This window comes from Engystomops pustulosus, chromosome 6 (assembly GCF_040894005.1).
Source record: "Engystomops pustulosus chromosome 6, aEngPut4.maternal, whole genome shotgun sequence".
Classification (NCBI taxonomy): Eukaryota; Metazoa; Chordata; class Amphibia; order Anura; family Leptodactylidae; genus Engystomops; species Engystomops pustulosus.
Genome location: NC_092416.1, coordinates 160,479,982 through 160,494,808, shown reverse-complemented (window position 1 = coordinate 160,494,808; position 14,827 = coordinate 160,479,982). Strand labels below are relative to the sequence as shown.

The window sequence follows — 14,827 nt, the reverse complement described above, 5'->3', positions numbered from 1 at the left end:
ATAAGCTGACCCGCATATAAAAACCCGAGGCTCCTAATTTTACCACAAAAAACTGTGAAAACCTATTGCCTCGAGTATAAGCCTAGAGTGGAAAATGCATTGGTCACAGCCTCCCCTCAATGAAATGCACAGCAGCTTCCCCCAGTAATGAAATACCCATCAGCAGCTCCTCATTATATATATATATATATATATATATATATATATATATATATATATATATATATATATACAGGTGGTCCCCTACTTAAGGACACCCGACTTACAGACAACCCATAGTTACAGACAGACCCCTCTGACCTCTGGTGAAGCTCTCTGGATGCTTTACTATAGTCCCAGACTGCAATGATCAGCTGTAAGGTGTCTGTAATGAAGCTTTATTGATAATTCTTGGTCCAATTACATCAAAAATTTTGAAACTCCAATTGTCAATGGGGCAAAAGAAAAAAAATTGTCTAGAACTTCCATTATAAAATATACAGTTTCGACTTGCATACAAATTCAACTTAAGAACAAACCTCCAGACCCTATCTTGTATGTAACCCGGGGACTGCCTGTATACATATATATATAGTTCTTACCTCAAGCAGTTTGCAGTTTTTCATCTATACTGAGAGCATGCATTAGGGCTATCTATACACTGTGGGCAGTGGGCCGAGGCTATCTATATACTGTGGGCAGTGTGCCGAGGCTATCTATATACCGTGGGCAGTGTGCCGAGGCTATCTATATACCGTGGGCAGTGTGCCGAGGCTATCTATATACCGTGGGCAGTGTGCCGAGGCTATCTATATACCGTGGGCAGTGTGCCGAGGCTATCTATATACCGTGGGCAGTGTGCCGAGGCTATCTATATACCGTGGGCAGTGTGCCGAGGCTATCTATATACCGTGGGCAGTGTGCCGAGGCTATCTATATACCGTGGGCAGTGTGCCGAGGCTATCTATATACCGTGGGCAGTGTGCCGAGGCTATCTATATACCGTGGGCAGTGTGCCGAGGCTATCTATATACCGTGGGCAGTGTGCCGAGGCTATCTATATACCGTGGGCAGTGTGCCGAGGCTATCTATATACTGGGGACAGTGTGCCGAGGCTATCTATATATTGGGGACAGTGTGCCGAGGCTATCTATTTACTGGGGACAGTGTGCCGAGGCTATCTATATACTGTGGGCAGTGTGCCGAGGCTATCTGTATACTGGGGACAGAGTGCTGGATACATACATATTGGGGGGCAAATAAAGGGAGCATAATATAGGGTGCACAGTATATATAGATAATAGAGGGGTCACAGTATATACATATATAAATATAATATAGGGGGAATAGTATATACTGTACATCTAAAGAGAGGGAAACAGTATATATATATCAAATAGAGGGGAGCACAGTATATATATATATATATATATATATATATATATATATAGAGGGAGGATGGTATTTAACAGAGGGGGCACATTATATAGCTATTATAGGGGGCACTGTATCTCTATTTATTACAGGGGTACAGTATGTACTAAAAGGGGGCACTGTATACATGTTAATTATCGGACTCTATATATACGTATAATCATTTGGTATCCTACGTATATGTATATAGGGACCGGAATTGGTCCGATGGTGTGTTTGATTCAGGTGCCATACTTACCGTATGTATTGAACTGCATACTGGTGCTGTAATTATGGACTAAGCTTCATACACAGGTGGGGGTTTGTTGTATACTGCAGCAAATACTGCAGTATACTCCACCACTAATAACCGCGGTCGGTGCTTGCACCGTTTGTGTCTATTAACTCTTCAGATGACACCCGCAAAGCTGCTGGCGGCATGTCAAAGACGGCAGATCCAATCGTCGCTCCCCCAAAAGTCATCAGAGGGTGGCGAAAGTTCCAATCACCGCCCTTTCACTAGAACTAATATAAAACGTAATAAACAGCAAAAGTCGCAGACACGCCGGTGGTGATCCCCATAACGGAAAATGACGATCAAATGTCCGAAACGTGACTTTTACACCATTTTACATCACATAAAAAATGGAATAAATAGTGATCAAAATGTTGCATAGAAAAAGGTATTAGCTTCAGAAAATGGTGACAATTTTTTTCCTTTTTCATACATATTCGTTTAATTTTTGAAAATGTGTTAAAAAACAATAAAACCTGTATAAAGATGGTTTCATCGTCATTGTAAAGAACCAAAGAATAAATCAGGTGTTATTTGAAGCGCACAGTGAAAGTCATAAAAACCGAGCCCACATAAACGTGACGCACATGCGTTTTTTTTCCAGCTTTACAGTAAAAGGCATGGAATAATAAATAACATCACGGAGAAGTAAAATTTGATATGCAGAAAATAAGCCCTCACACAGCTATATAAAAAATGAAAAAGTTATGGATTTTTGAAGCAAAATACAGCTGCTTAAACTTCGAGCAATGAAGAAAAAAAGATTAAAAGCTGCCAAAAGATGGCAGGAACTAACCAAGAGCGCAAATCTCCTCTTCTCAGCTGTTGTGATATGTATGATTGTGGCACACGTGGCATTTTGAACCCGTTTTTGGGCTGTTTTTAAGCAGTCCGTTAAAAAAACGCATGCGTTTTAGAACAGTTTTACTAATTATCTTAATTTAAACTGGTCAAAAATGGATGCCTTTTTTAACAGACTGCATAAAAACAGCCCAAAAACGGGTTCAAAACGCCACGTGTGCCACCACCCTTACAAAGCACAAACGCTGCATGCATACGCGGCCTCAATGTGTAGACGCACACTAAGGTCGTCATCTGCCTTGCATGAAATTCACATAGGAACTTAAAATCTGCAGCAACCATGAGGACTGTCAGGAACCATAATGTCAGCCCTCTGCCAGTCACAAGACTGTATTCAATTCCATTCCATTCCATTGAATGAAATACAGGCAGGGGAGACACTGAAATCACTGCTTCTTTTCGGGTGCATTTTTTTTTTACATAAAATATCTCATATTGTCACAAATATTCAATGTCAAAGCCTTGGTACAACAGAGATAAGTCTCTCAGAAAAGGGCGGGAAATGTGGTTACGAGGCTTAAGACTGACAGCAGGAACCACATGTGCACGGAACCAATTTCCCCACGTTCCCCATGTCTTGGGGAAGATATTTGCGGCGCACAGGAAATATCGCAGACGGGACGCAGGTGAGTAGTGTCCATAACAGGGATAGAGGGGAGATTTCGTGGTGGAGACCACAGGGGGAGCTTCATCTTCATCTTCATCTCCATTACCATATTATTAGGTTGTATGTCCTCTGCTGTGTTAATAGCTGACAGACATGACAGCCTAGTGTGACAGCCTACTCTATTAGGCTCATAACACATCAGAGGTAGCAACAAACAATCCCTAAATATGAAAATACCGGTGTAAATACTATCATCATCACCCCTGCCCCCCCCTCCCAGTCATGAAACTAGGAAAATTACTAGAATAACAAACTCCTAATATCGTGTTCAGTTCCTTTCCTTTTAAAAGGGCTGAACAGGTTTTTTTTAGTTATCTCTTATGAAGTGTGTGATTGTTGGGCCGGATTGCAGGAAGCCCCCTGATCTCAACACTGGGGGTCTCCTGATGGGTCATTCCTGCTCCATTTATGTTGTATTGTATGGTGAGGGATAGCTGGGTGCAGCGCCAGGATACATAGCGATGAATAAAGGTGATAATGTGCAGCTACATTTTTACGTGTATCACATAACCTATTGTAATCCTGGGGTCCTACCCATCCCTATCATTGATGTGGATATCACCTATTCTGCGGATGCCTGTTAAGTTATTCCAGCCTCATTATAGGTGTTGTATACTTTAGACAACTCAATTTTCGGTAAAAGGTCCCATAGGATGATCATATAGTATTCTGCAACCCAGATACACTCAACAGCAAATGTATAATGCGGTTGTCCCAGAACACTTACTCATAGATGCATGCATCGTGACTGTGGTGATCTTGATCTATCGTGACTGTGGTGATCATGATGCTAATGAGCTAGAAGGGCCATGGGGGATGTTATCAGAGCCCCTCCTTGCTGCAGCTTCGCAGGCTGTTACGCTGTGCAGAAGCACTTCCCCCTCCCACTGTGCGCTGAACCTTTGACTGCAGTGAGATTACATCAGACAGAGGGGAATGGGGAAGCATTGTATCAGCCTGTGAAGCTGCAGCACATAGGGGCTCAGGTAAGCTCCCGAGAGCATTAGAATAATTTTAAATGTAATGGTAGGTTTCCTTTAAAGAAAATTTACCATCAATATCCATTATTATAGACCCGGGACTCTTACACATAGATCCAGGTGAGAATCATATATTTATTATAAAGTGCCTCCTTATCAACGTTTAAAATTATACTGATGGGCATGAAGGGCTCTGGGGAGTTTACCTGAGCCCTTCTGTGTTGTCCTTTTTAAAGTGATGGCCTTTCCTTTGTATAAGTGATCAATTTGAGATCAGCAGGCACCTGTCATGGTCATTTGTCATCCAGCCTTTTTGGTGTTCAGTCTTGTTTGTGTGATTGGTCCTGATCTGGAACACCAAAGCCTAGTACATGCGCTGTATAGTGATGTCCTTGGAAGTAAAGAGACCACTGAACTGACGAGAATGGTTCTGGTCACAAACATCTATTGAAGGCACTGGTATGAACAAAATTTTGCAACATACTGTTACGATGAATGAATATAGAATGTCTGTAAATAAAGGATAGTGGGCGGGTGGGGGGATCCTAAGTGTCTGAGAGCATAACTATTCTAGTTGCTCATGGCAACCAATCGGAACTCTGCTTTTATTTTACCACAGCTGTTTATAAAATGAAAGCTGAGCTCTGATTGGTTGCAGTGAGCAACTAGAACAGTTTTACTTTAACTCTCTGCCATAATATATAGAGAAACCTCAGGTTTTAAAGTTAAACATTTCAACATGCCCAATTATTTTCTGCTCATGGAGACGGTGTCTGACGGTGTCTAGGGGTTTGATCTATTCTTCACATAGGTAGACATATGTGCTGGGTCAGGGGAACGGCTGTCTGTTATGTCATGTCTGTTAGTAATGTTATGACCTTAACAAATGTAACTTTTGTTCATGCAGATATGGCAAGTTCATCTACAGAAATGGATCCAGACTTGGCACGACAGTTGTTCTTTGAAGGTGCAACAATTGTAATCTTCGGTTTACCAGAGGGGTCAGAATTTGGCATTGACTCAAACAGTTGGCAAGTTGGCCCTCGTTTCAAAGGGGTGAAGATGGTGCCCCCAGGGATTCATTTTATTCACTACAGTGTAAAAAGATTAGTGGGGGCTTCTGGAGAGACCGGTCCCCGCTCGGGAATGTTTCTTTATTTGGAACAAAAAGAAATCTGTCTCTTTCGCTGGGACTCTAAGGAAGAGGAGATGGTTGCTGCTTTTCAGGAGGAGGCTGAAAATTTACGGGAACAGCTGACATCATTGGACCGTTCTTTGGGGCCCTACCCGTATGAAAGTCTTCGCAGTTGGGTATCTCTGACCAACCACATATCTAAAGAAGCCATGTTGAGGCTACAGCCAGCCTGCGGGACCATCTGCTCTTTTCCAGAAGTCTTACCTATGGAGGAGATGACACATACAGCAGACAGGGCAAAGCACAACTTACCCAGGTAAATGCATTGGTGAAGTAAATCTGACATTCCTTGCTTCACAATTTCCTTTTTCTTTTGTTTTCAAATATAATTGTATAAATTCTGATCTGAGTGACCTGCATATTAATATAATATGTTCCCTGGCATCATTATATCATTGAGCATAATCCTCTGCTACATTCCCATGGTATTGAAGTGGTTTCCACACTAACACTACTCTTTTAACGGGTAAGTTTTTGATCGCTTAGGTCCACCTCCCGGTAACGACCCCCAGTAAACATGAGTATGAGGGTCCCATACTCCTCTGTAAAAATTGATAAATAGTGTGCATATGCGACCATCGCTCTATCACTCCTATAGGATTGACAGAGAAAGGTAAGTACAAGACTATGTCAGCCGATGGAAAGAGTGGTTGTCACACCCATATGAAACTTGGGTATACTCCAATTCTTGTGAAAGACAAAATAATTATGCTTGATATCTCATATTGAAAGTGTTTTTCAAACTGAAGGAGAAGCCATAATTCTACAGGGGTTTACTACAGATGCAACCATAAGAAGGCCCCTCCATCCATACTGTTACGGGCGTCCCTCTCATTGTAGGTTTGGCTCACATCATAGTGAATGAAAGCTGTAACTCCAGTGAACCAGGACAGGCACTAAGCTATGGATGAAGCTGGTACTTAACATACCACCACTACCACCACCGGTCATCTAATGATATTATAGATGACTATCCCTGTAGTATACATGACAAAACCCCTGTGTATTTAGCATATGTTGTAGGTAATATTTGTTAATCCTTTTGTTTACACAGGTATGACACTGTATGCCAAAACTATAAGGAAGGCATGTCCAGGCTACCCCAAATGAAGCAAAAAGAGGGAACAGAAATCAGATTTAGCCAGCTACCAGAGAAAATGTACCCAAAGAACGCCAGCGCTGCTGAAATCACTCAACACAGCATGGACCTGTCTTATGCACTTGGGCAACTGCTTGAGATCAACTATCCAGGAAATCCCTTGGCATTCCTAGGTTAGTGAAAAGGGTTTGTCTAAGGACTGAGGTTTGCATATCACGGGCCGCAAGCAACAGACTCTTGGTTTGTTGTTTCCAGCCTGTGGGTCATCTGTTTTTAAGGGGAAAAGACTAAATGAGCTGTAAACACGGACAGGAAAAGAACCTACTTTTGCAGGTCAGGCTGTCGGTTCACACGCGGGCCATTGGAAACCACAGCGTTGTGTATGAGGACATAGAAATACATGACATGACCTGGCATAGAGTTGCCTCTAATCCAGATACCATTTCCAATACTGATAAATACATACCCTGATGATGTTATAACTAATATTGTGTGGCTATGCAGTTATTTAAAATTATTTGCACTTAATTTTCAGCGGAGCTGCAGTTTTCCTTTGTCTGCTTCCTCTTGGGTAACGTCTATGAGGGGTTCGAACAGTGGAAGAATTTGCTAAATCTTCTGTGCCGCGCCGAGACGTTCTCCTTACAGCATCCAGATCTGTACAGTGAGGTCATCTCTGTCCTGTATCACCAGTTGGCACAGGTTCCTACAGACTTCTTCATAGACATTGTATCCCAGAACAACTTCCTGACAAGTACTCTGCAGGTATATTAATCCTGAGCAGTGTCCTTTTCCTTTCTCCTTGGTATTGTTGCCAACCTCTTTGATTGTAAATATTATTAGACTGTTCTGTATTCATGCCATAGAAGGAGATTTCTTTAACTGTCCCCAGAATTATTACAGGAGTATGGATGTATAATAAGGCACATTGAACATACAAGAGTTTGAGCTGGTAGCCATATTGGCTGCATATCAAAGTGAACCTGTCACCAGGAATGTGATTTTAAGCTGGTGACCGGTTCCAATAGCCTATAATATGCTGGTTTTAAAAATTCCTTTGTTAGCATTTAGAATTATTTCAGTTTTTTATAATGGTTTATATTACATTACATGATTCCCCGCCAGCAGCAAGCGGTGAGTCCTGGGTTAGATGGCAGCTTCTGCCTGTGTCGGCCTCCTCTCCCCCTCCACTCTTCCTGTCATGTGCTTTGAGCAGGCAGGGGAGGGAGGGGGATGGTGTGGAGTAGAGGAGGATTGTATATGGAGACACAGGAACACACGACTCTCCACACACTGAAGGCTCGGAGCTAGGTAAATCAAACCATTATAAACCACTGAAATGATTCAGAATGCTAACAAAGGCATTTTTAAAATCGGCATAGCACAGGCTATTGGAAAATCATCTTTCTGGTGACAGGTTCACTTTAACTTAAGCAAAAAACAAGATGTAATTATTACTTAAAACACCTGTAGAAAATGAGCATATTATTAAATAGATAGATTTGGGTTATTTTTTAAGGGGGAGGGGGACACAATAAGGCTACACCCACTATATAAAGCACATCTCCAAGCAATGGGGAATCTGCCATGGGATCTTCTGTAAGTAGATTCCAGATGGTAGGTTTGCTTTAGTGTGCAGATCTTGATTTTTCTCCTTAATTTTTACAGAAATATGGAAACAAGTCAGATATGTATAGTTTGGGGGTAAAGCCAATAGCTGGAACGGTTGTGCTCTAATACCACTCCCCCCAACTTGGGGGAAGGCAAGAATTTCTAAAGCAACCAATTGTTCAATTTCTGTTCTTGTCTCACCCCCCTCAGGTCCTTTTCTCATTTTTATGCTCCGCACCCACGAATAAAGACCTAAGGAAAAAAGCTCTCCGCTTCCGCACCCATCTTACCAAGAGGTTTCAGTGGGACTTTGAAGAGGATCCTCAGGACTGTGCTCCTTTAGTTGTCCAACTGCCCGAGGGCTGGGAAAAAGCTATTAATACAGATCAATCTGCACATATAGAGTCAAATGCGGAAATTCCTTCATAGTTCTGAGGGGTTCACTACAACACGATGCCACTTTATAGCTGGTGATGGTTCTGAAAATTGTGGGTGATCCCTGGCTGGGCAGGATAAGAGGATGTGTATATTAAGGCTCTTATGATCTGGATAAGTAAACTATAGATTTGCCATTGATTATTAAGCTGTACTATGATAGTACTGGTAAATACAGGCATCTTGGTCAGGATATTGCATCTTTCTGGACACTGCGCCTCTCTTATATGCACTTGTAAATTGTTGTACTTTAATTCCGGATGTGTCATTTGATATTTAGGATATGACCCTCTCCAGGTAATGGATTGGAGCCTGCATATAAAAATGTGTCCAGCAGTAGAATGGATTCTTCAGTCTTCATCTTTATTCACCAGGGGGCGCTCCTTGTCATACTACTGTAAAACGTGCTTATAATGTATGGATACTGTATATTTTATCCATAGTTAAAATTCCAGGCCTGGAGGCTTATTCATATCAGGTGAGACCTTTATCCAAAACTACCTGCAGTAGTTACCAACGGGTCACAGGGGTTTCAATACATTTTAGAAAAATGTAATCAAATCTGATCTTAATCTTCTCTTCCCCAAAATCTATACCTGATCAATTTTAGCTCGGCAAATGAGAAGCACATCCCAAGCTGAGCCTCCTCTGCAGAACTTCGCACCTGTCACTTGGCAACCATCGCAACGTTGAGTCGTAGCAGATGTTTTAACGATGATATTTGTCAAACGAGACGGGTTAAGTTGTTCCAAGATGTCTATCTGCTTTTTATTTTTTTTTAGCATTACTGATGGGGAAGGCTGGTGTCTTGTGTTTCTTCATCTCACATAATTAGGAGCTCCCTAGTAAAATAATGCAACCCGTTACAGTATATTGCCCTATATATCTCTAGCATCCCCCTGGTGCTGATGGAGCTCCCTGCAGGGTCTGATGGAGGAGACAATCGGTCATTGTGTCTGTGGACATAAGATTCTCATGACCGTAAACAGTTACTTATAATTAATGGAGATGGAGTCATGGATGTATCAATGAAACAATGAGTCCTACAGCTATCCCTTACACACATGCACACTTGGCGAGGATAAAAGAGAGCGAACTAAATGATTGGGTAGGTTATTTCCAACATGCCCAATTTTCCTTTCGCCGTGTTATTACAATGTAGGTTCACCCAATCCTGCACAAACCTGAGTGACAGTCAATCGGTGTGTAGCTGTAATGCTAATCCTCCAGATCCATAGTGGATGGTGAATATGGTTGTCCTGTTGTTGTCTTATAACTCATACCTCCCCAAATTAAAATATTCTATTTTTACTTTCTTTTATGTAAGAATCCTGATTACTCACTGTCAGGGCGCTGCTGCTGCTGCTGTACACATCCTGCCATTTTCCATCAACTACTCCACGTTTAAGCCTTTGTCAGAATGGATCCGGAAAATGACGGGTGCCTGGCATTGTGCATTAGGTCTCCTGCGCATGATTGTTGTCATGTTACATGTGTATGAGCCAACTGCTCGGATCACAATGGCGCCGAATGCAAACTACCGGATCACGGGAGCGATGTCTGCAGCCTGAGAATGGACACATCTGTGTGCGGGTCTGCATAGACCGTGCGTAATCTACAGCAGCCAGTATTCTGCATTACATTACATCCTGCAGTGGAGATCTCTCTATGACTTCTCTATAGACATTTGCTGTTTGTACATTTTTATCACTTTTTATTGTAATATGGTCCCCCGCACAGGAACCCGCTCAGAATGTGGAAACAGACCATGTCTTGGCACAGGGGGGGGGGGGGGGATCCTTGCATCATGAAAAACAAAATGTGTGACTGCTATAAACAGGGTAAGATGGAGATGCACAACCAGACATGATGCTGCTTATCTTAGGTGGGGGGAGAATAAGATCCAATACATTAACAATCCAACAAAATAAGACATTTCTCTGCTTTATGCAATTTTATGGTGCAGTCAAGAGAACTCTGCAAAGTAATGGCAAAATGTCATAACTGCACACAGGGTATAGGGGGTGTATATGTGCAATAATTTACTTTAAAGTAAAGTAAACTTTACTGTAAAGCTTATATAATGCCCTACACAATTCTGTTCTGTGATTTGGGAGCTAGTAGACTCCGTTTTACAGACCTCCTAGCCCACGTCATGTACTAGGGTTATAGTTTATTAATCTATTTCCTTCATATTTATGTCAGTACATGTTTACAGTATATCAGCTCTGTCACTGCTTATTAGGCCGGTCTTAATATTATTTAAAGGAAATCTACCATCAAAATCCATAATGTATAAACAGGGGCACTTACTCATAGAGGGGGGGAGCACTCCTGCCCGGTGTAACATCATGGAGGGGCTCTAGTAACACCCCAATAACAATCCATAACTTTATTTATTTTTCTACAAAGCTTTTTGAGGGTTTGTACAAATGTGGTAACATTTGCCAAAAAAATTACATTTGTGCCCATTTTCTTGTGGACTTTGATTTTTACGGTATTGCAGTATATTGTAAAATTTTCTGGATCTGTAAAAAGAGTTTGCTAACCACAAATCAACCCTGAGTTAGGGCCCTGACCGTCATAGCAACTGTCTGGCGCTCTCTGATGATGTCACAGGGGGCTTCGACTAGATCAAAGATGGCAGAACCCACTTGTCTGATGGTGGCATATAAGGGGTTAACGCCCACAATCGGCGGAAGCTATGGGTGTTAGCTGCAACAGACACCCGCTGTGTATGGAGTGAGCGCAGCCTGTGAGCTTGCATCCTTAACCAACATATGACGTACAGGTACATGTCATGAAGGTTGTACCAACTAAGCAAGTTGTCACCTGTTCACAGAATCCTCTGGATTACTGGTAGTCCGCTTCTTGTGAACAATGTATCTGTTTTTCCTTATCCACAGGATTGGGGGACAAATAGGGAGGATGGTGGAGGGGTCCCACTGCCCTAAAATCATGACTTTCATCTGGAAGAGCTGATGTCAGAAGTTGACCTCACAGGGCGGCTGTGTTTCTAGGTGCCAGGGTGCAGGAGATATGGCCGTTTGAAGTTGGTCACTGTCATGTTCATAAACGTCCTTTCCGCAATCTGTCACAGTAAAAGCTATGGGGGATCTAGATTTCCTTTTTCCAATGATCGTGGATGTAGTAACTTTTACCAAACTATGTTATAAATATGTCCAGCATTATATCATTCCCCCTCTCCCAGGTTCAGCTACAGATGCAGAGGGTGCATGTACTTCTGCTATTCTGAAAAGGGAAAGTCTTTCCTGCAGCTTCTTCTACATTCTGCTTTCAGCCGACCGGCTGGAGGGGGGGCAATCTTCAAATGCCTATATGGACGCTTTAACACATTGTGTTTTGCCCCTTTTTTTGATGAGTTTTTGGCGCATTCCAAAGGCTTCAGTCTTGATCACACACTGAGGTTACATTGTGTTTGAGCAGATGCAGTGGAAACGCAATGTGACCTCAGCATGTGATCGAGGCTGAAGCCTTTTGAAAGCGTCAAAAAAGCATCAAAAAACGTGATGCAACGCATCGTGTGAACGTGCCCTATCTGTCATATTAAACCCTTAAGGACGTTGTTTTTTTTTACTCATTTCTTGCTCTTCACCTTCAAAAATCCATAACTTTTTCATTTTTCCGTGTACAAAGACGTATTTTATGCGAAACTAATTTTACTTCACAGTGATGTTATTTATCATTCCATGCCATGTACTGGGAAGCAGGAAAAAAAAATTCCAAATGTGGAAAAATTGGAAAAAAAAACATGTTCGCTTCAGATTCTTGTGGGCTAATTTTTTACGACTTTTACTGTGTGCTCCAAATAACACATTTACTTTATTCTTTGGTACGATTTGATACCAAATTTATACAGGTTTTATTGTGTTTTAATACATTTTCAATGTTAAACCAATATTATGAAAAAGATGCTTTTGATGCTTCTGATGCTAATAACTTTTTCATACTTTGGTGTACGGAGCTGGGGGAGGTGTCTTTTTTTTTTTTTTTTTTTTTTTGCAACGTTTTCACTGCTACCATTTTGAGGTCTGTGCGACATTTTGGTCACTTTTTATTCCATTTTTATGTGACGTAAAAGTCGCGTTTCAGACATTTAGGTGCTATTTTCCGTTATGGGGGTCATCGCCGGCAATAACCGTTTTTATATTTTGATAGATCGGGCATTTTGGGATGCGGTGATGCCTATTGTGTCTGTGATTTGTATTGTTTATTATGTTTTATAGCAGTTGTAGAGAAAATGGCGGTGGTTTTTTTGGGTTTTTTAAATTATTTTTTAAACTTTTTTTTTTTTTTACAATTTTTTTTTTTTTACACCCTCTAGGGTACATCGTTTTTGCACAGTATACACTGGCTCATTGTAACGCATCTGCAGAAACGATGCAACCTTGGGTCTAACGAAAACCTGAGGCAGTCATGGCAATCAATCGCTGCCCCCCAATGAGGTTCAGGAGAGCAACAATCGGAACCAAGATGGCGGTGCCCACATGCTGCCATCTTTTAAATGCTGCCAACAACTTTGCCACTGGAATTGCAAGAGTTAATAGCTGCGATGGTTGCAATATGCAACAAACCCCACCTGTGTATGAAGAGGTCTCAGCCCGTGAGCCCTCTTCATACAACCCCCACACCTCTGCGCCATACAAGTAAGGGGTTAAACAAGAGTTAAGGGGTTAAACAAGAGAGTTTCCCCCTTTTAATATGATATATGGATTGTGTATGGATACTTAACAGAACCGGAACTGGATCTGTGATCCACCCTCCATATTAAAGGGGAGTTTCTCCTGTTTAATTGTGCACCAGAATTGTATTTCTAGGTGCCAGGGTTTAGGAGATATAGCCGTTTGAAGTTGGCTACTATCATGATGTTTATAAAAGTAATTTCTGCAATCTGTCACAGTAAAAGCTGCTGTATATTTACATGGAGCAGTTGTGAAGAGGTTACCTATCAGATATTTATCATGTGGATAAAGGATGTTGATTAGGACCCCCCCCCCCATATCACTAGCACGTCAGGTGAGTCCAGTGGTCTGCAGTTCTGTCCGGGTAAATCCCTCTGGCGCGTGGTGCAATGTTCTCCGGTCTAGGCAATGTTACCTACTGTGGAGGGATGAAAAACCAGCCATACATAATTTCCTGAACCATGGCCCCCTTTAATTAAGAATAGTTCTGTGACACTATGGGGCTTATTTAATAAGGGTCCCGCGGATCGCACTTTAGTCAGATTTTAGAAATTTTGGGGATTTGTGCCGCTGTGACAGATATTTAACTGGGGATTGTGTCGCACGCGATCAGATTTTGGGGCAGCAGCACTGGCTTTCATGCGACAGAAATCAGGGGGCGTGCCGTCGGACGATCAGACTGATTCGGACTGAGCGCGGAAATTAATATTCAAATTGTGTCGCATCCAATGCACTTACATGCACCAGGAAGAAGAAGGTGAACTCCGTCTGACCTGAGCGGGGAGGAGACACATGCAGGATATCGGGCGCACGATCTTAGTGAATCGCGACAGAGTGCATTGACGTCGGACAATGCACTTCGGGCGAAGTCCGTCGGCCAGGTAAGTAAATGTGCCCCAATGTATCATATTTCGGTATCGGCTTGGGGTGTAGTGCAGCGATTGCTTTCTATAACTAAACAGACCATGGATGAAGAATACTTTACATCGTTATTACACAACGGTATCTTGGGGCAGATTTGATGTGATCGAGGGTCCCCCTAACAGCATACGGGTAAATAAGACGTCTCCGGCTAGATACCACCTGGAGGGTTAATATGTAAATTTAGCAGCGGCTTCTTTTCTGAATCATTGTTACTCTATGATTACCATAGCGCCTCTACACACACATCACACAATTACACACCCGGATCAATAGTAAAACGCAAGAGCTAATTTAGGGGACGGCAGGAAGAGGCAAACACTATTTTAAGACGCTGTCTTAAAAATAGTCTGTGTCTATTGTTGGTAGGGCATAGCGGACTCATAGACTGAATGTTCTGAGACATTCTTGTAGACCTGCACATTCACTCGCCTCCCCCGGTTGTCCAGCTGAGAGCTGCTCCAAGATGATTAATGTCCTGGTCACCTCCCACTCCTCCTTCAGTCTTTCGATTGCATTTTTATCAGCCGGGCACAAAGCAATCCTGTTCTGTGACATCACTGTGTGCGGCTCTGTGACATCACATACACTGGGGTTATATATATATATATATATATATATCTATATCTCCGCTTCATTCACAGTTACATTGCTACAGCACATCCGTA

At 42.1% G+C, this 14,827-nt stretch overlaps 1 protein-coding gene across 3 annotated transcripts; it reads left to right on the top strand.

Annotated features, from left to right (window-relative positions):
• The first annotated feature begins 3,035 nt into the window (after positions 1-3,035).
• On the top strand, positions 3,036-9,856 carry AAR2 (AAR2 splicing factor). 3 transcript variants are annotated; one of them, XM_072112113.1, is made up of 5 exons: positions 3,036-3,174; positions 5,103-5,646; positions 6,445-6,662; positions 7,025-7,254; positions 8,311-9,856. In XM_072112113.1, exons 1-5 carry the CDS (start codon positions 3,051-3,053, stop codon positions 8,527-8,529), a joined length of 1,335 nt encoding a protein of 444 aa, XP_071968214.1. In that variant the 5' UTR covers positions 3,036-3,050; the 3' UTR covers positions 8,530-9,856. The 3 variants fall into 3 exon arrangements, with proteins under 3 accessions (XP_071968214.1, XP_071968216.1, XP_071968215.1); XM_072112115.1 differs by lacking the exon at positions 3,036-3,174 and adding an exon at positions 3,248-3,272; XM_072112114.1 differs by lacking the exon at positions 3,036-3,174 and adding an exon at positions 4,391-4,654.
• The last annotated feature ends 4,971 nt before the right edge of the window (positions 9,857-14,827 follow it).